This window comes from Eubalaena glacialis, chromosome 6, assembly GCF_028564815.1.
Source record: "Eubalaena glacialis isolate mEubGla1 chromosome 6, mEubGla1.1.hap2.+ XY, whole genome shotgun sequence".
In the NCBI taxonomy this organism is placed as follows: Eukaryota; Metazoa; Chordata; class Mammalia; order Artiodactyla; family Balaenidae; genus Eubalaena; species Eubalaena glacialis.
The window spans coordinates 60,495,487-60,516,908 of NC_083721.1; the positions used below are offsets into that span (position 1 = coordinate 60,495,487).

At 35.3% G+C, this 21,422-nt stretch overlaps 1 protein-coding gene across 1 annotated transcript in view; it reads right to left on the minus strand.

The window, feature by feature from the left end:
- Window positions 1-11,789, minus strand: part of LOC133093317 (cell surface glycoprotein CD200 receptor 1-like) — a 35,307-nt gene extending 23,518 nt beyond the window's left edge. Inside the window, exons 1-3 of the mRNA XM_061193076.1 lie at window positions 11,750-11,789; window positions 6,640-6,957; window positions 6,273-6,524 (exon numbers count right to left, since the gene is read on the minus strand). Of these exons, the coding sequence (XP_061049059.1) occupies window positions 6,273-6,524; window positions 6,640-6,957; window positions 11,750-11,789 (610 nt within the window). The remainder of the gene's footprint in view (window positions 1-6,272; window positions 6,525-6,639; window positions 6,958-11,749) is intronic.
- Between the last annotated feature and the right edge of the window lie 9,633 nt (window positions 11,790-21,422).

Here is a 21,422-nt window from a genome sequence, read left to right on the forward strand (position 1 = left end):
AGTGAAATTCTTATTATAATCTTATATCATATTAGCTAACAGTAGGTTGGCATTTTACGGATATTAAAATAACAGAAAAGGCACATTCAAACAGGGTTGGAGGGGATGTAAATTGACATAGTTTGACATATTAGTCAATAAAAGAAATGCACAAACCCTTTGACCTGGCAATTTCACTCAAGGAAATTATCTTACAGATATATTCAAACACATACAAAGAGATATAGTCACAAGAAACATTCTACGTAGTATTGTTTATAATAGCAAAACAAAAAAAACTTAATCTAAATGTCCACCACTAGAGTTGTGGTTAATTAAATTAAATTCCATTACATACAATGGAATTTTTTGTAACCATTAGGAAGAATGAGGTAGTTCTGCTTGTGCTGATATAAAAGATCTTCAGGATATATTATATTATTAGCTTTCTGTAAGTACAGAACAAAACTATGGTATGTTCCCATTTGTGTCTTGACAAGGATATGTGTATGTATATGTAAATGGACATATAAGTGTACACATATACCATGCACATATAGATATGACATATGCACATAGAAATTTTCTAGAAGATTACATAAAAACTGTTGGTTAATTGTTCCTTCTGTGGAGTTACTTGAGGTAACTCAGTTTTCGTCATCTACTGTATTGAACAATTTGAATATTTTATCATGAGCATGAGCTTTCTTTGTAATAATATCAGTTCTTCAAAGAACTACCTAGTAACAGCTAAAATTCTAAAATTTCAAATGTATAAGGATATGAATGCAAATCCTCTAGAATGTCTCTGTCTTCTAAGAATCTTTGAAAAGCTAATTTCAAAATAGGCCTTCCATTCCAGAACTCCAAGAAAATCAAAACAGTATCTGTACTGTATCTTGATTCATTTGTCCTGGTGCTACACTTCAGGAACATATACAGTATGGAGACTCATCCCATCAACTTCACTTTGTAACACCTTAGACATCTTCACCCTGTTTGTAGTATCATAAAGTGGATTGTTCTTCTCTGTGTAGCTAGCATAGGGCTGCATTTCATCCTAAGAAATAACCCAAAGTTAAAATCAATTCAAAAAAGCCAGAAATCAGTAACCACCTATGTTTTTCTAACAAGGGCCCACAGCTTTAGTGTCTACCAATAGTAGTCTCTGGGCTTACATGAACATAAGAGCAAGACTTTTCTAATATTTTATCAAAAAATTATTGATTATTTAAGTCTCAGTGTGACATGATAACAGTTGTCTGAAAGTAGGAGTGGAGAAGAATGGAGTGATATGAGAAGTATTTCAGAGGAGAGTGTCAAAGACTTAGTAAGCTATTGGCTATAAGAGATTATAGAGCTGGATAGGTTTTAAGCTTGGGTAAGAGAGAAATGATGATGGTATTGAAAAAACGAAGTCAAGAATTAGAGATGGTTTAATGGGAGAGGAAATACCAATTCAACTTCTCCAAAGATTACAGCCCAAATGAGGCAAACATTATGTCTTTTGTAGGATGCAGTTCTTGAAATAAAAATATGGATTTGGAGTGTATATAAATAGTACTTGGTGGATAATTAACAAAATAAGTACACCTGACAGCACTGTAAAGTTAGAATTTTTGCTTTTCAACTAAAATACTAATAATGATGCAAATTAAAAATTATGTGACTAGATTTTCAGACTACATAGCTTAAAAGTTTGTAAATATTCTTTTTAATCTTATCTTACCTCCTCAACAACTGAAGTATGTTCTGTTTCTTTCAATTTACGTTTTCTGCAAAAGTAAAAATTAGCTGGAGTGAATGTCAAAACATTATTATTCAGATTGAAAATGGAAAACCAAAACAGTATGCTATTGACAATTGTGGTTCATTTTGATAGAAACTTTAATAAATCAGAAATGAACTACCAGAAATGAGTGAAGAATGCTGCTTGTAAGTTAATTCATCCAAATAAGATAATTCTGGATTTTGGAAAGGGAAGTGAAATTATGCAAAGAAGTTTGATGTAATAGAATATACGTGACACCTCATATTTGGTGTATGAAATGAATTATTATAATTCTTTTCTCAAATAGAAAATAGCATGCACTGTCTCTCCCAAGATCCTGCCCTAAGTGGGCTATGCTTGCATGTCTAATTCACTATGCTTGCATGTCTAAGTAACCTAGAAAAATCTCCCTCGTCATTAGCGTACTCCAAGTCTGTTATCTTCAGGACACACTTATTGATTATGAGAGAACTGAGGTTAACATCTTTTTTAAAATTTTTATTTTATGTTGGACTATAGTTGGTTTACAATGTTGTGTTAGTTTCAGGTGTACAGCAAAGTGATTCAGTTATACATATATATATATCGATTCTTTTTTACATTCTTTTCCCATGTAGGTTATTACAGAATATTGAGCAGAGTTCCTTTTTTACCTAGTCAATTCCATTTTTCTGACTCTTTTCTAATCCAATAAAGCTGGAGAAGAGAAAGCATCAGTCAGTACCTGCAGCCACTGATTTTCAAAAGCCAAATGGATCCAACGATGACCAAGATAATAAAAATAGGGGGGACGATACATAAAATTCTTAAGGGTGCTGATGTTTTGGCATCTGTAAATGTAGACACAAAAATATATGATTTACTATTATTCAGCAGTAGAAAGAAATGAGCTATCAAGCCATGAAATCATGGAGGAAAATTAAAAGCATATTACTAAGTGAAAGGAACCAATCTGAAAAGGCTAAATACTGTATGATTCCAACCATATGACATTCTGGAAAAGACAAAACTATGGAATAAAAACATCAGGGGTTGTTAGAAGTTAAGGTGGAAGGAGGGATAAATAGGTGGAACATAGAGGACCTTTATGGCAGTGAAACTACACTATATGATACTATAACGGTGAATACATGGCATTTATACATTTGTCAAAACTCATAGAATATGCACCTAGAATGAACCCTAATGTAAACTATGGACTTTGAGTGATAATGATGTGTTAAGGTAGGGTCATTCATTATAACAAAGGTACAACCGCAGTGCGGGAGATTTAGATAGACAGGGAGACCATGCATGTGTAGGGTCAAGGGTTATATGGGAACTCTGTACTATCCACTCAATACTGCCGTCATCATAAAACTGCTCTAAAAAATAAACTCTGTTTAAAAATTATATATATAGCATGGTTCAAGAATGTCTCACAGTACATGAAATTCATTTCTGTGATTTTATTTGAAAAATTTTGATCCATTTATAGTTCAAATAATTGTTATAATTAAATTGCTTTATCATTTCAGACTCTTAAGTTTTCAACAAGACATCATCTTGTATCAGTATTTTGTTGCTTTAAGGATTCATGTGGTGAATTCCTGTAAGAGAGATGTGAAATTCAGACCTCTGTGTTATAGTAATAGAGTGTTTCTCATCTCCAATATTCAGAAATAAATAGAGTTGTAAGGAAGGTATTTGGAAAAATAACCCTAACTCTGAAGTCACCTTTCTTCCAGGGCATTGAAACTGAAATGAATGCATGGCAGCAACTTTAAACTATTCACTGACTGCTGGCAGCAATACAAAGCTCAATCTGATAGGAGGACAAGTCAACCAAGGAATTGCCAGCTCTGAGAGGTTTTGAGACTGTGCTCCTGGTGTTTCGTGAACGCGGCTGGGGCAGCAGAGAGAGGTGAGTGGAGGCCTTATCCAGTCCCTCCACCTTCCTTCAATACTTTGTTTTTAAACATTGGATTTTTATTTGAAAAAGAGTTTGGTTTTGCATTTAAAAATGACAACATTGTTTTGAAACCCTCTCTTTCAAACTAATGGGCTCTCTTTTATTGGAAGTGCACTAGCACAGGTGAAGGTCCACCCTGCGAGGAAGACATATCTGCACTGGGTGGGAGTGGACTAGAGAGTCCCTCCAGTTCTGAGATTCTATAAATATGACATCATATTGTAATACTGGGTGGCCGGACTTCATACATAACCAGTGGCAATTACTCTTCTCAGTAAATACTGCTAAACTATTAATATGTATATAAAACTTTAAGAATAGATATTAGAAAATTGTGGTTTAAACCCATGCGTTCTCCTCTTCTCCTTTCTTAACACTTACTAAAATATCAGCAGAGAATTTTTTAAAGTATAGACTTGCAAGGACAAAGAGAACATGGATGAAGACAAGAGCAGATGAAAGATTTCAACTTGTTTTTAGGGTGAAAAATGAACAGAAGAATGGCCAATAATTCAGAGTGAAATAAGTATAAACCTTAGTGAACTCCAGGAAGACTCTGGAGTAGGAAAGACCAAATATAGAGAAGGGGGAATGTAGGGAGTGAACTGTGGAGCTAAAGTTGGAAGCTTCCTTGAAGGTCTGTGTTAAGAACAGATGGGCTGCCAAGTCTCCTCCCACGCCATGCACCTTCCCCGACCAGCAGAAAACAGGAAGTGTGGCCCAAAGAAGATGAACTGGAGAAACTCCAGAGTGTCAAGGATCCAGACATAATGGAGGGTGAAGATGAAGTGTCATTAAAAGAAAGTTGAGTTCTGAACAGTCATACACACACACACACACACACACACACACACACTCCCCTCTCCTCCCTGCTCCCAGAACACTGATAGTCAGGATTATCCCTCCCAGGCAAGAGACTGAAGAGTTATTTTCTGCAGAGTCTGAACAGCCTCAGAGAAAAGACCTTCAGGTACATAAGGAAATAAGGAATCCCCAATTTTAAAACAATCACCTGTTTTCACCCTATAGAAACCTACTAGCTAACAAACCCACTCACAGGTAATATAGCTTCTAATCAGCTCCTTAGTGCTCACTTTGAAGTGAACAGATAGCCAAGGAGTTAAGGAAAGCCTTGTATGTGGAAGAAAGATGAAAACAAACAAATGTCAGGAAGGCAGAAGGAACTCAGATTACACAGACGTGGCATCAACCAGAGGACTGAGGGAAAGAGAACATCCAGGACAATAGCTATGCAGCATGTCTCGTGACCAACCAGGCCAGATTAGAACAAGAGCATGTAAAAACTCAAGAAAGAATGTCTTCAAGAAAAAAAAAATGGAACTGAAATTACCTAACAAATCTGACCATGTGGAAAGCAGTATTAAGAGGCGTTTTCTAGGGTTTGGTTTTGTTTTGTTTTTAGTGTTAGTGATAATTAATAATAGGTACATGCATTATTAAGGAAATGAAAAAGGAAAGCAATTAAGGCCAGGAAAAACAAAAAGTTATTCAAAAATGAAAGTATGAGTTTACTTCTTGATTCAGAGCTTAACAAAACATACATGTTCAAAATAATGTAAACACTGGCTATTTAATTTAACCAAAAATTGCTATTTTACTCCATATGAATGGTGAGGGAAGAGAAGGTAAAGTTAAATCCTCATCTACCATAAGAGGAAGTGGGTACACTAGGTTTAAATTTGCTATATTAAGAAATAGCAGCACAACCATGTTGTTTATAAAAACTGAGTCAATTACTAGAAGAAACACTTGAAGATCTGAAAGTGCTTGTCTCTAGAGAGTTGTGTAAGAATGGAGAGGTGGGGTTGGAGAGGCAGAGAGATAGCTAACGTTTTTCATGGTAGCCTTATAGAACAACATAGACTTTAAACTATATGAGTTATGTTGATTAGAATAATATTTTTTATAACAAAAAATAAGAGTAGATGGGAGCAGAGAGTAGAGAAACTAAACTGTAATGAACTGAATCATAGATGCTATTATAAGACATTAAAGGAACTTCACTGGAAGAGCCTGGAGGAGAAAATTCTACCAGACAGAAAATTCATGAAGATAATTTATGAGCAACGTTATTCTTCTAATAAAATAATAATTATTTGTTTAAAATTACCCATTATCCTTCTATTAAAACCATAAGTATTTATGTAAAAGTACACTACACAAGCGAATTTAGTAGTACAGAAGAGAACAATAAAAGAAGAATAAGTTGGGAAGTTCACTAGTGGCCTAGTGGTTAGGATTTGGGCTTTCACTACCATGGCCCAGTTCGAATCCCTGGTCCCGGAACTGAGATCCGGGAAGCTGCGTAGCATGGCCGAAAAAAAAAAAAAAGAAGTAGAATAAACTGCATTCGATAATATGGCTTTTTACAATAAATTTTTGTATTATTCTTCCAGACAATCTCTTTACTTTGAGGAGGAAAGGGAGATAAAGTGGAGGGTTGAAAGGACCTCCTTGAATGAAATTTCTCTGCACACTCCTTTTTCCTTCTTAAGGTAACTCTTCTGAAAGAATGGAAAAATCAAAAACGAAACTAGAAAAATTACTAACCTTGATCCAGCTCTATGGACAGACTCTTGTTGCCAGTCAAGTGGAAGACAGAGCAGGACACATTAGGTACATGGCGGCCCTCCCAGTAGCATGTACTCTGGATGGTCACTGTGCCATTGCCCCAATGACGTTTTTGCTCAGTGACACAATCTCCCTCTGGGGTCCAGGAGATCTGTGCAGCTGGCTTCCCTGCAACTGCCTTGCACACTGCAGTTCCATTCTCAGTTTGAACCAGGGTCACCTCAGGGGGCACTGCAGAAATGTAGGGGAAATGCTTCAGTCTTAACACATGGGACATGGAATTTAGAGATTTGTTTCAGCCCAAAATCTGGTTATCTGAAACACCACAATATATGACGTTCCTTACCTAACACTTGGAGGTGATATCCATGATGGAAATTCCCATCAGGTGTTACCATTTGACACCTGTAATACCCATCATGAGTGATGGCCACTGGATCAATCTGAAGGGCAGGATTCTCGTTAAGTCTGGAGGCCCAGGTTATTCTCTCGTCGGTACAGTTTCCTCCCTTGGTCTCATTTGTATCACCCCTGAAGGCTCTGAAGCAGGGCAACTTGTCTCTGAGGACTATTTCCCATGTTGTTAGCAGCATACTTGTCCACAGCACAGGAGGGCAAGAGAGCACAGCCTTTGTGCCCACTAGTACTGATAGTGAAGTGTTAACTATACACACACACGCACAGACACAAATGCAGAAGCACAGAGAATAATAAGAGAAAAGCTTGATAAAGAAGTTCAGTGTTAAAATACATTCACAGCATATTACCTGAAATTGTACTTGAACATTACTTTCCTGTGGTCTTATTCCAGAAATATTAGACTTACGTAAGAAATTAACATTCATGAAATATACATAAAGTATTAAACCCATCCAAAGATTAACCAACTTCCTCCAGTATTATGCATTACTAGGAAAACAACATGAATTATATATGTGACAAAATTGTTTAAAGTGTTATGAAATTAATTCAGGAGATTTGATATCTATAAGACAAACAGATGAGAATGCAGAATCTAAATTAAAAGACAAAGGCAGTTTTCTAAATCTAATCTTTTGGCTTCAGAGACTATTAGATTTATCATATAACTCATGCTCCTCAGGGGGGAAAAAATGGAATAATTAGTGATGTGGTTTTCTCCTCCTAAGTTTTGATGAAAGTGAAAAATCAGTAACATCAGAACTAAACACCTATCCTCAAGGGTGGCAATTCAGACAAACATAAATGTGGAAAGATATGGTACTTTCATTAAAAATAGCTAAGATGGCAATCAGGTTGAACAAGTTGGAAATTATTTTGTTTAATTTTTATTCAGAGAATCACAAAATCAGTTAAATCAACAGATTTTATTTATTTATTTATGTAAAGAATACAAATTTCCTTTATTCTTCCTAACACCTCAGCTGTACTTCCTAAGTCTACAAAACAACACTGAAAAGCACTTGCTCTGTCTTTCAGATGTAAATATGCACACTTAAGTATGTATTTACATACAAACATGCATATTTTAATTTATATATATATATAAATGGAGATGTATATTGCATATCATACTGTGTATATTGTCCTAAGTCTTTTGCTTTTTTGTTGATATATAATAGACCTATCACCATATCAGTATACCTACATCGATCTCACTCTTTTTTTTATTAATTAATTTTTATTGGAGTATAGATGCTTTACAATGTTGTGTTAGGAAAACCGGACAGCTACATGTACAAGAATGAAATTAGAACACTCCCTAACACCATACACAAAAATAAACTCAAAGTGGATTAAAGACCTAAATGTAAGGCCAGACACTATCAAACTCTTCGAGGAAAACATAGGCAGAACAATCTTTGACATAAATCGCATCAAGATCTTTTTTGATCCACCTTCTAGAGTAGTGGAAATAAAAACAAAAATAAACAAGTGGGACCTAATTAAACTTAAAAGCTTTTGCACAACAAAGGAAACCATAAACAAGACAAATAAACAACCCTCAGAATGGGAGAAAATATTTGCAAATGAAGCAACTGACAAAGGATTAACCTCCAAACATACAAGAAGCTCATGCAGCTCAACATCAAAAAACAAACCACGCAATCCAAAAATGGGCAGAAGACCTAAATAGACATTTCTCCAAAGAAGACGTACAGATGGCCGACAAACACATGAAAAGATACTCAACATCACTAATTATTCGAGAAATGCAAATCAAAACTACAATGAGGTATCACTTCACACCAGTCAGAATGGCCATCATCAAAAACTCTACAAACAGTAAATGCTGGAGAGGGTGTGGAGAAAAGAGAACCCTCTTACACTGTTGGTGGGAATGAAAATTGATACAGCCACTATGGAAAATAATATGGAGCTTCCTTAAAAAACTAAAAATAGAACTACCATATGACCCAGCAATCCCACTACTGAGCATATACCCAGAGAAAACCATAATTCAAAAAGACACATGCACCCCAATGTTCATAGCAGCACTATTTACAATAGCCAGGACATGGAAGCAGCCTAAATGTCCATCAACAGAGGAATGGATAAAGAAGATGTGGTACATATATACAATTGAATATTACTCAGCCATAAAAAGGAACGAAATTGGGTCATTTGTGGACACGTGGGTGGACCTAGAGAGTGTCATACAGAGTGAAGTAAGTCAGAAAGAAAAATAAATATCATATATTAATGCATATATGTGGAATCTGGAAAAATGGTATAGATGACCTTATCTGCAAAGCAGAAATAGAAATACAGAGGTAGAGAACAAATGTATGGATACCAAGGGGGAAAGGGGTGGGGTGGGAGGAATTGGGAGATTGGGATTGACACATATATACTATTGATACTATGTATAAAATAGACAGCTGATGGGAACATATTGTAAAGCACAGGGAACTCTGCTTAATGCACTGTGGTGTCCTAAATGGGAGGGAAATCCAAAAGGGAGGGGATATATGTATATGTATGCCTAATTCATTTTGATGTACAGTAGAAGCTAACACAACATTGTAAAGCAACTATAATCCAATAAAAAATTAACTAATAAAAATAAATAAACAGATTTTAAAATAATCTGTAATTTCTTTAGTTGGACCACCTCACAAAAATGAAAAATGATGATGCCAAGTGGTAAGAGATGCTTAGAAGTATTTTTCTAGAAAAAAATACTATAGTATATAAATACAAATCAATGCAAAAACAAGGATTATTTTCCTCTGTAAATTTTCTATAAAAAGGATTTTATTGCAAGCATGTAATAGTATCAAATATGGCCTTTCAGTGAGTTCCCCTTCCTTCCTATTCATTCACACATATACTCCCTGATAGTTTGCTGTGAACCTTGCTCACAGATTTTGTTTCCATACGTTCAATATCATTATCAGTATTAAATATAACATTGACCTATTTTTCCATATTTTAAAGTACAAATTAAGACCGGCAAGCATCTCCTAATGTAGAAGCTCACGCTTTCCCGTAAGCTGACATGTGTCCCTGACAGAAAGGGGTTTGCTGACAGGTGATTAGGTGTATCTGTCACAAGTCACCTGTAACAAAGGAGAGTGTCATTGATTTCATCAGTTTAACATGAACAGAACCAGCTGTGGTATGGCAAAATTTTTATGTGGATGAAGCTTATTTTTTCTAAACTTTGCATTTAATATTTCTCCTCTCCTCTTTTCGTGTCATCTGCCTCCTCTGTGATGTACTCAACCCTTTGCATTTCATGGCCAAATAAAGATCATATTACTAGATGAAGGAAGAGGGAGGATTTTAATGCAGATCTAAGAGGGCAGGTAAATCCATGCTCTTTCCATCACTCCAAGTGGCATCCCCTCATAGTGAGAAACTCCAATTTGGCAAAGGCTTGGAGAGAAGCAAGAACGTGGTTTGTGAGAGAACTGCTAGAGGTTGGGTGTGGGAAGCATATATGTGCATAAGGGAATCGTGATTAAGATAAGACCAGAAAAAGAAGAGACTGGCGAGACAGCAAGTTGTGAATGTCCTGGTGTTCTTGGGATTTGGAAGTTTAGCTTATAAGCAGTATAAGGCTTTAATGTTTTGCCTAATATTTAACCTCAATATCTGACTCATTTTTGTAAAAGAAAGTTCGTGCTAATCAAATAAACATGTATTTGAACAGGGGCACAGTATCCAAAGAAGTAACTCTGATGGTGAGGATTCCAAGCACTGCAGATATTCTCTGTTCTTTCACCTTCCTACATTCTATAAACTTCAGTCAATCACCCTACACCTATAATGATAGTTCTTATGTTATTGTTATTTTTTCACCCTTTCTTCATCCTCTTCTTTCCTTTTTCATACCTGTTGTGATAAGTTACACAATGGCCAGTACCTCTACAACACTCAGTGGGTTTGGCACCTGTCTGACAGATATATTCTCCATATGCTCCTGTGATCAGCTAGGGTGATTTCACTTCTTGCTTCACTGAGAAGATAGTAGATTCTCATCTCTGCTCCCAAACCAGCAGTCACATCCCATCTTTTCTGCATCCTTTGTCTACAAGTATCTTCCAGTCTCATCCAGCCTTATGCACACTGACAAATTTTTATTAGCTTTGGGGCATTTCCTTTCTTTTCTCACAACCATAACCTAGATTAAGTCCTCATTGCCATGTACCTGGATTGCTGCAAAGGCCTCCTAACTTCTGTCTCTGTCTCAAAACTCTTCTCCTTTCAGTTCATACCTTACACTGCAGCCAGTACATCATTCTGCAACACAGATGTGATTCCCTCAACTCTAAAACCCTCCAGAGATCTCTCACTGCCTGAAGAATAAGTTTAAATGTCTTCGTATTGGCTTTGAAAGCCCTCGTTTTCACATTGACTCACTTTGCAATCTTATCACCCACTACATTCCCCCAAACTGCAGAAAAAAACACCGAGCACAATTCCATTTCTATGTCATTTCTCACATCGTTTTCACTCTCTAAGGTGCCCTACACGATGCTCTTTTTCTATTAAGATACTCTACCTTTAAGACCTGATTCACATGCTACATCATCTGTGAGGCCTTCTCTAAGCCTTGGTGCTTAATCACTCCCTCTGTACACTCCTGGTACACTCGATGTGAGTGCTTACCTCCTCTGCCTGTGTGATAACTGTGCTCCTGTCGGGATTCCCCCACAAAACTGAGCTCCCTGGGGGCTCTCTGATCGTCTTGCTCATCTTGCTCATCCTTATGTTCCCCACAAAGCCCAGCACAGTGCCTGATAGAGAAAGCTCCACAGTCCTCCAGTGGAATTGAACTGTTTTAGGGGTAGATAGGTGAGGTCATTCAGGTCCCTCATCCCGCAGCATTCAGATCACCATATTCTTCAACTGGGCACAAGGCTGGCACTTGGTCCAGACCATCGACTATGTTTCTAAGGAAGCTCAACATTCCATGCTTCAGTACTGGCCTCAAAACAAACAAACAAAAAACAAAAACAGCATACTACCTTCTGCAGGAGGTGTTACAGTGCTCTGCTTTCTGTCCATAGATGAAGTAATTGTTGAAGCTAGAAAATATTCAGAGGAAAGTAGGTGAAATCAATTTTAGATATTTAAATGGAGTGAAAACCATTATTTCTCCACAAGAGCTTGTATACAACATAATAGAAAATCAATGAACCATAACTAAAATTACACAAAAATCCTTGAAAAAGAGAAATTAGAAGCTGTTCCATCACTATATGGAAAAAAACATGAACATTTGAAAATTACATTTATAAGCTGTTAATCAATGATTCCCCATTTATGTGACACCTCATTTTATATGTAAAACTATTCTGTACAAGGTAACGCAGCCTCCACCCGTTCCCTAGCCATAATGGATTCGTCCATCATGGGCACCTCACATGATCTGGGCTGATGATAGTCCTTCCAGATGCCACACCCTGATTAAAATTGTCTGGTCCAGTGGTAGGCACCTCACCCAGCAGGACAAATCAGAGTACATTCTCAAGAATTTTGAAACCAGAATTGAGAAGAATAGTTCATCCCTCTTTCTTCCCCGTTTTTCTACTGTGACGGTTAATTTTATGTGACAACTTGGCTAGGACACAGTACCCAGGTACTTGGTCAAACATTATTTGAGATTTTTCTGTGAAGGTATCTTTTATCAGTAGACTTTGAGTAAAGTAAATTACCCTCCATAATGTAGGTGGGTCTCATCCAATCAGTTGAAGGTTTTAATAGAAAAAGACTAACCTTCTGGGAAAGGGAATTCTGCCAGCAGTCTGCCTTCAGACTCAAACTGCAACTCTTCCCTGGGTCTCTAGCCTGCTGGCCTACCCTGCATATTTTGGACTTGCCAAGCCTCTGCAATCGTGTGAGCCGATTCCTTAAAGTAACACAACCTCTCTCTCTCTATCTCTCTCTGAATCTCTCTCTACAGGATGTATGCCCAACACACATGTACATCCTGTTCTGTTTCTCTCAGGAACCCTGACTAATACACCTACCTTGGGGTTAAAAAGTAAAACTATACATAAAAACTATACAAGCATCAAGCATTCTTCTATTAGAATTATCATTAAAAGGTGAGCATTACCCCAACTGTAATTGTCCTTGCCCATCTCCTGCATTAATGAGTTGTTTGATGTAACAAGATCTTCCATTACTGCACTTATGCATTCTGAAAATACATGAGTAAAGAGAGGAATATGCATTAGTATTTCTGACTCCTACCTAAAATCACATTGTTTCACATCCTTTGGGCTATTTTAGGGTTGCAGTTGCCAATAAATACGTAAATTATGACAGGCAAGCAAAAGTCTCAGAAAAATTTGTCTCAGTATGAACTTTTGACTTGATCTTCCTACCTGTTTGGCATACCCCTACTTTCAGTCCAGAGTGCCCCTTACTACCCTCCTGTCTTTATATTCAAGTCAAAGTATTTCTTCTCCCAGGCTTATATGCATTTAATCTATCTCCAATTGTGAAAAAGTGTTTTACTATCTGGTACAGATTTTTCAGGCACCAGTGATGAGGTAGAAGAAGTTTAGAAGTGATGTGTTGGTTGGATGCTGGTATAGAGCAAAAAAAGGAGCTTCCTAAACATTGTTGAGATCACATCATATAGACAACTGTCTATTAAGTTCAAATTTTATCAGGCAAGCTCTAAGTGAGAATAAGCATTTTTAGGGTATCAACTCCTGGCAAATACTCACTAGGCATAGAGACATCATAATAAACAATACCTTCTTCCCTCCATGAGCCTAAGGTCCAGGCGAGAAATTAGCTATGTAAACAATAATAACATAAAGTTGTTGGTATGATGATAGCAGTATACATAATGTCCAGAAGATAAAAAGAAGAGATGTTTCATTCTAAGAGTGCAGTAGTAAGAGATTAGGAAAGACTCTACAATAGATGATATTTGAGCTGGATCTTAGAAGATCAGTTTTCCAGGAAGGTAGAAGGAAAAAGAAAATTGCACAAAGAATGACATTTAGAAGAAGGCATGAAGCCATGGGATTTTCAAAGAACTGCACATTATGTATTGTATTGCCATTATGTGAGAAAAACTGGATGTGTGATTAGAATTGAGGTTGGATCTTGGCGGGCTCTAACCGTGGAAGACACAACACTCCTAAAAGTTTTCACGAGGAAATGATACACTTCTAATGCATCTACAATGGACGTATCTGTCCAGCAAAGAGAAACATTTTACAGTAAAATTCAGTGCACAGTGTTTTTCTGGAGAAATTTTGAATACACTACTTCTCTTAGCTACCATTTTCTTTTACAAAACATTGATAAATAATAATTTTTGAACACTCACGTTAGAAACAGATTTTTGGTAATCTGCACATGTTATTCATTTTAGTCTCTCCCATTGACAGGTATTATCATCCTCATTTTAGAGATGAAGAAATATAGATACACAGTGATGAAGCAATTTGGCCAAGGCCGCCCAACTTGTAAGCTGCTCCAATTGCCCAATTATTTTCGTGCGAGTAGTTCTTCCTGCAGTGAGTAGGAACCAAGGGTTGGATCCTAAGAAATACACCAGGATAAATACACTACCCAAATTAACCCAAATTGAGAGAGTTGGAGAAGAAAGTCCAAGCCATGTTTCTTTAGAAATACTGATAGACAATGGTCTGAAAGAGCACATCAAAAGGCAAGTCCATAAAATCAGGATTATAATGGCACATGGATACAAGCATTATGAATGCTGGATCTGAATGGGAATAGTTAAGCTAAGGAGGAAGATTTGAGACAATTGCCAAAATTCATGGGCCAAACCCACCACTCCCTCACAAGATTGTAAGCTCCAGGAGGGCAGGGATTTTCATCTATGTTGTTCATTCTTCATCCTCAGTGCTTAAAAGAGTGATTTGCACAGCTCCCTGGCATGTGGCTGGCTCAAGGTGGGTTAAAAATAAAGATCAACACAACCCTATAGCAAGCTGGGCTAAAGATACGGAAAGTTAGTTTACAGAAAAAGAAGTATACATGTCTCTTAGTCATTTAGAAAGAAACACAGCATCATTTATGTAAAAGAAACACAAATTAAAACTATGCAGAAATGCTATTTCTCACCAATAAGATAGTCAAAACCCAAAAGTTTGACAACATACTCTGTTTTGCACAACTGTAGAAAGATAGGCATGCCAATATACTGCTGGTGGGAATGTAAAATGTTACCAATTCGATAATGGAAAATATGACAGTAAATAGCAAAGTTACATATGCATTTTCCTTTTGACGCAGCCATATCACTTCTCAGAATCTATCCCAAAGATACGCAGGCAACAGTATGAAAATATATATATACAGAAGACTCGTCATTACAACATTGTAATAGCAAGGCTTTTAGAAATAACCCAAATAGCCACCCATAGGGAACTAGTTGTCTAAATTATGGGACATCCACAAAATGAAGTATAATGAAACTACTAAAAAGAATGAGAGATATCTTTATATTACTATTATGGAGTGATCTCTAGGGCATATTGCTAAGTGAAAGAAGAGGGACAGATAAAAGTGTATACAGTATCACATTTTGTGATATGCAGCTAAAGCAATGCTTACAGAAAAATTAATAGCTTTAAATACTAATTACAAAACAAGAAATATCTAAAATCCACTTGAAGAAGCTAAAAACAAAAGAGAAAGAAGAAAATAATAAAAGGGAGAGCAGAAATCAACAAAACAGAAAACAAGCAAGACAAAAATTAGCAAAATCAAAAGCTGGTTCTTTGGGAGTTCCCTGGTGGTCCAGTGGTTAGGACTCGGTGCTTTCACTACCAGGGGCCGGATTCAATCCCTGGTCGGGGAACTAAGATCCTGCAAGCCATGGCGTGACAAAAAAAAAAAAAAAAAAAAAAAAAGCTGTTTCTTTGAAAAGTTCTTCAATATTTGTAAACCAATAGCCATATTTATCAAGAAAAAAACAGAACACAAATATCAGGAATGAAAGAAGGGACGTTAACATAGATACTACATTCATGAAAAGAATAACAAGCAAATATTAACTACTTTATGCTAATCAAATTCAGTAACAGATGAAATGGACAAATTCATTGAAAGACACAGCTTTCAAACCTCATTTGGGATTAAATTGATAATCTGAAAAGCCTTATACTTATTAAAGAAATTAAATTTGTTGATAAAAATCTTCCCGTCAGATTGGCTACACTGACAAATTTAAGCAAACATTTAATAAAGAAGAAATATCAGTTCTACACACAAACCCCCTTCAGAAAATACACAAGGAGGGAACACTTCCCTACTCATTTTATGAGTGTAGAATAAACTGTCCACCAAAACCAGGCAAACACATTACAAATAAGAAGGAGAGAGCAGTAACCCTTATAAACTTTAAGACACAAAAAATTTTCACAAAGTATTAACAAATCAAATCTAGCACTTGTAATACAACATGATCATATAAGGTTTCTCTCAAGAATGCATGTGGATTGAATACTCAAAAATCAATGAAATTGACCACATTAACACAATAAGGGAGAAAAAACATATGATCATTTCAGCAGATGTAGAAAAAGCGTTTGACAGAACTCACCATGCATTCATGATTTTTAAAACTCTAGGAATAGAAATAAACTTCCTCAAACAGTTAAAGAGCATCTATGAAAATCCTATAGCTAACATCATACTAATAATGAAATATTTCCCCTCTAAAATCAAGAACAAAGCAAGAATTTCTGCTCTTACTTCTTTTCAATTTTGTACTACAGGTTCTAGCGATTGCAATAAAGCAAGAGGAAAAAAAGGCATATAGATCAGAAACAGAAACATAAAACTGTCTTTATTTGCAGATGACATGATTGTTAGAAATCTATAAAACAGCTCCTAGAATTAATTGAAATTAGCAAGGTCATAGTATTAAAATAATATTTTAAAATAATTATATTTTTATATACTAGCAACACATAATTAGAAAATAAAATTTTTACATCAATTCTATTTATAGTAATGTAAAAGAAAAAACTTAGGAATAAATTTAACAAAAGATGCACAAGGCTTATACACTGAAAACTACAAAATATATTACTGAGATAAATTAAAGAATACCTATATAGATGGAGATAAATACTTGTTCTTGGATGGAAAGACTCAAGAGGTCAACTCTCCTCAAATTGGTCTACAGATTCAACACAGTCTTAATTAAAATCTAGTAGCCTTTTCTGTGAAAATTAAGAAGCTGAAACTTATATGGGAGTGCAAACCTAGAATAGCCAAAGCAACAGTTAATAAATGAATAAGACTGGGAGACTCATATTACCTAATTTCAAGCTTTACTCTGAAGCTGCACTGATCAAGGCAGTCTGGCATTGGCTAAAGGATAGGCACATACTTCAATAGAGCGGAATAGAGAGTCCGGAAATAGACTCACACATTTGTGGTCTATTGATTATCACCAAAAATGTTAAGGCAATTTAAAAGGAAAAGAAAAGTCTTTTTTACAACTGATGGTGGAACAACTAGATATCCGTATGTAAGACGAAAAAAAGAACTTTAACCACTACTTAATACCATACACAAAAAATTACCTTAAATTTGATTATTGACTTAAATGTACAAAGCTGAGACTGTAATACTTCTAGAAGAAAACATAGGAGATAATCTCTGTGACTTTGGCATATACAAAGATGTCTTATAATACAAAATAACAAACCATGAAATAAAATTTGATAAACTGGACATTATCAAAATTTAAAACTTTTGCTCTTTGAAAAAGAACATTAAGAAAATGAAAAGGGAAACCACAGATTAGGAGAAAGTATTTATAATACATGTATTTAACAAAAGACTGCTATGTAGAATATGTGAAGAACTTTTACAATTCAGTAATTTTAAAAATCAATATTAAAAAACAGGCAAATGACTTGAACAGACACTTCACCAATAAGATATTCAAATTGCCAATAAATACACAAAAAGATGTTCAACATTAGTAATCGTAGAGGAAATACAGATTTAAATCACAGTGAGATAATGATTACACACCTGTAAGTATGGCTAAAGTTAAAAAGACTGATAATATATATTGGCAAGAATGTGAAGCAATTGGAACTCTCACACATTATAAATGGGAATGTAAAAAAGTATAACTACACTAGAAAATTTCGGGCAGTTTTTTCAAAAGTCAAACAAACATATGCCCACATATAACCTCACCATTCCAATCCTAAGTATTTACCCAGGAGAAATAAAAACATATGTCCACACAAAGACTCGTGCATGAATGTTCATAGCAGCTTTATTCACAAATAACCAGAAGCTAGAAACAACCCAAATGCCAGTCAGCAAATAGATAGATTAGTTATCCATACAATGGGATACTATTCAGCAATGAAAAGGAATACACACAACATTGAATCTCAAAATCATTCCCTTGAGTGAAATAAGGCAGACACAAAAGAGTACACTACACACTACACAAAAGAGTACTACTAATGTAAAATGCTAACTAATTCATGGTGACAAACGGCAGATCAGTGGTTGCCTGAAGATATGGGAATGAAGACAAGGATGGACTACCAATATACATGGAGGAATATTTTGGGAATGATGGAAATGTTTTGTATCTTGTTTGCAATGATGATCACAGGTATATACAACTGTCAAACCTCATCAAAATGTACCTTTTAAATGGACGCAGTTAATTGTACATAAATTATCCCTAGATTTAATTAAAAATAATATCAGAAACATCAGGTTGTAACACACATAATATTAGAACATGCATCTACACAAATAAACATAGAAGAAAATACAAGTGAAAAACGCTTGGTGCTGAAAATAATGTCTAAAAAAAACCCTTTTCCATCTAAGTCAAAATCATCAGTAGAAGTAAGATGTTTTGTGATTTGACTACTAATGAAACCTCTTAGTCACTTTGAGCACTCGCTTTGAGTTTTCTTTCCCAAATCGTCCTTGTCATATGCCTGAGCAAGCATATACCACCCACACAATAGACACTGTATAGGCATTGACTGTGCAAACCCATACTCCAAAGGCTTCCTCCAGTGAGTGAAAAAGGCTCTCAGAAACAGCGCATGGTTTTCTTGTGCTACTTAACAGTTTTTATCTATTGTAAAATCCTGTGCTCTGCTGGGCTCTACTGACTAAAAAAGTTAGAGATAGGCATTTCTGATAATTTCACCATTCTCAATAAAAACCTCTGATTCAGTAACTGTTATTAACCAAAATAGAACATGGATTATGCCATACTTAAATAGTCAGTATAGTGACTTAGATTATTATTTCTAATGTATGAAGATGGAAAACAAAAAATTAAAGATTTTTCTGCCCTTTCATTCATTGGCAAGGTTTTGGGAGAATCCAAACAAGCAGTAAGGAGTCTGATCAAATGAATTTTAAGCTAAAAGAATTCTAAAATTGAAGCAAAACTGTAGCTTAAAGTATCTGGCTATGCTCTAATAAAATGACCATATAGCTGTAAAAGAGAATAATGTAGAATAGCTTTATTTTTACATTTCTTCTGATATTTCTCTCCAAAACTTGAGGCTTTTATGCTAGTATTGAACTAATTAGAAGTCATTCTTATTGCTTATTATGGTCTTTGCATTTGTCATCTTTATTGTTATTTAACATTTAATGAACTTACTATCAACTCTTTTAAAAAAGGAACATAGAATACATTGAAATATATTGGATATATTTCAATACACTGAAATCTGTGGGAATATTCTGATATTTTACACAAGGAAAATATTTGGTGTTTCAAGCTTTCAAACTTCAAAACTCTGCAAGTTATCATAATAAATACAGAACTGGATGATTTTGGATTAAACAATGGCAGGAAAATATGAGGGATATGATTTTTACTTCTTACTCTGCTTCTTCCCTGAATCATTATAAATAATTAAATGAATTTATTTACTCTAGTTCTCTCCTCTGCAAAACACAGACTGTCACCCTTACTTAATAAGTAAGGAATAACTAGTGAAAGGTATCCAACGAACATTACAAACTGAGGTTTTAAACCCAGTAAAAAGGAAACCGTACATCTCTCCTAAAGATTCAAGTTTCATTTAAAATAAATGCAACTCTGAGACTGAGATCTTAATCACACAAAGAAAATTAAAATTACATTGCCAGAAGAACTTTATTTAGCTATACTGAGCACATAACTTTTTCTAATCACCAGTATGGTGAAGTAAATACAGTATAGAAAACTTTACTATAACTTTTTGGCTCCAGAAAGCTTAAAATATCAACCTTAACATTTTAGTTAGTATGTTTGTATTGTGTTTTATAAAACTGCATATTGTGGATATAGGTTAGACATAAAAGTATTATTTCCCAACAGTTTTTAGAGTTATGAATGGATTCAAGCAAGAAGAGACATTGAATTGTTTTCTTTAGAGGTCCTGAAAATAAGATGAATTGTCATCCAAATAGTCTAATTCTATTTCTGCCTCTAATGCAATGATTTTCATGTTGGGAACTAGTGGAAGTCCATGATAATTGGCCAGAAAATCCATAAACTTTGTAACTTTGGGGGAAGGGATCCTAATTTACAATTTTTTTTCTGATATATAATTTAAAAGTACTCCCACTCCTGTAAGAATAATTGAAAGCATAGCCAATTTCCCCCCCAATTTTATTTTCTAAATAGCAAACAGGAATAGTTGGAATAACAGACTCATGTGATATTTTTCTCTACTAAAGCTACCTGAAAAGTAAAGCACTAATTTTACGAGAAATTTTGGAAGAAAGGAAATAGGTTTTTTTCTGCCTTCTTTCACTAGCTTTCATTGAGATGGTATCTTAGTGACCACCTATCACATATATAAGAGCTTTTGGACTGGTGGAGGGAAGCTGGAAGCTGCATTAATAATATTTATTTATTCAATTACAATAGCTAGGCACTCAATAAATGCCCATTTATCATGGAGCTTTCAATCTAATGGGGACAATACACATTAACCAAATAATCAAATAATTATGTGAAATTGCAATAGCAATAAATGAAAAGTACATAAAATGTACCTTGAGTAACTTATCCTAGTACTGAGGCATGGTAGGCAGCCTCTAAGATGGCTCCTACTGTTCCCCCTTCCTGGTATTCGTGTCTTTGTAAAATCCCCTTCTCTTGAGTGTGGGCTGGATTTACTAACTCACTTCTAACAAATAGAATACAGCAGAAGTGATAGAATGTCACTGCCAAGATTAAGTTATAAACAGACTGTGGCTTCTGTCCTGGTGTTTTCTCTCTCACTCACTCTTGGCTCACTGTGAGAGTATAAATATTTGTTAGGGGGTAATTTATTATGCAGCAATAGGTGATTAATACATGGCCCAATGAACAAGAAGCTGATAATAAGAAAGAGAATGAGAGGAGAACATTCCAAATAAAAGTACTTTTATGTGCAGAGAACATGTATCTGGAGGGAATATACTAGGATCTGAAGAAAGACCAGGGCTAAAAAAAAGATAGTTTCAGCTTTTGCTATAAATCTAGTCTCCCATAATGATTTCAGGATTTTTTCCCTGAGACAAATGTATTTTCCTATGGAAAGAGAAGAGAAAAGCAAAATAAATGTTTGCCATTTTGGCAATATAAAATGAAACATGCCTTTTAAAATTAAAACTATCTCCTTCATCTGTCTCATAGCTTAATATTTCAAT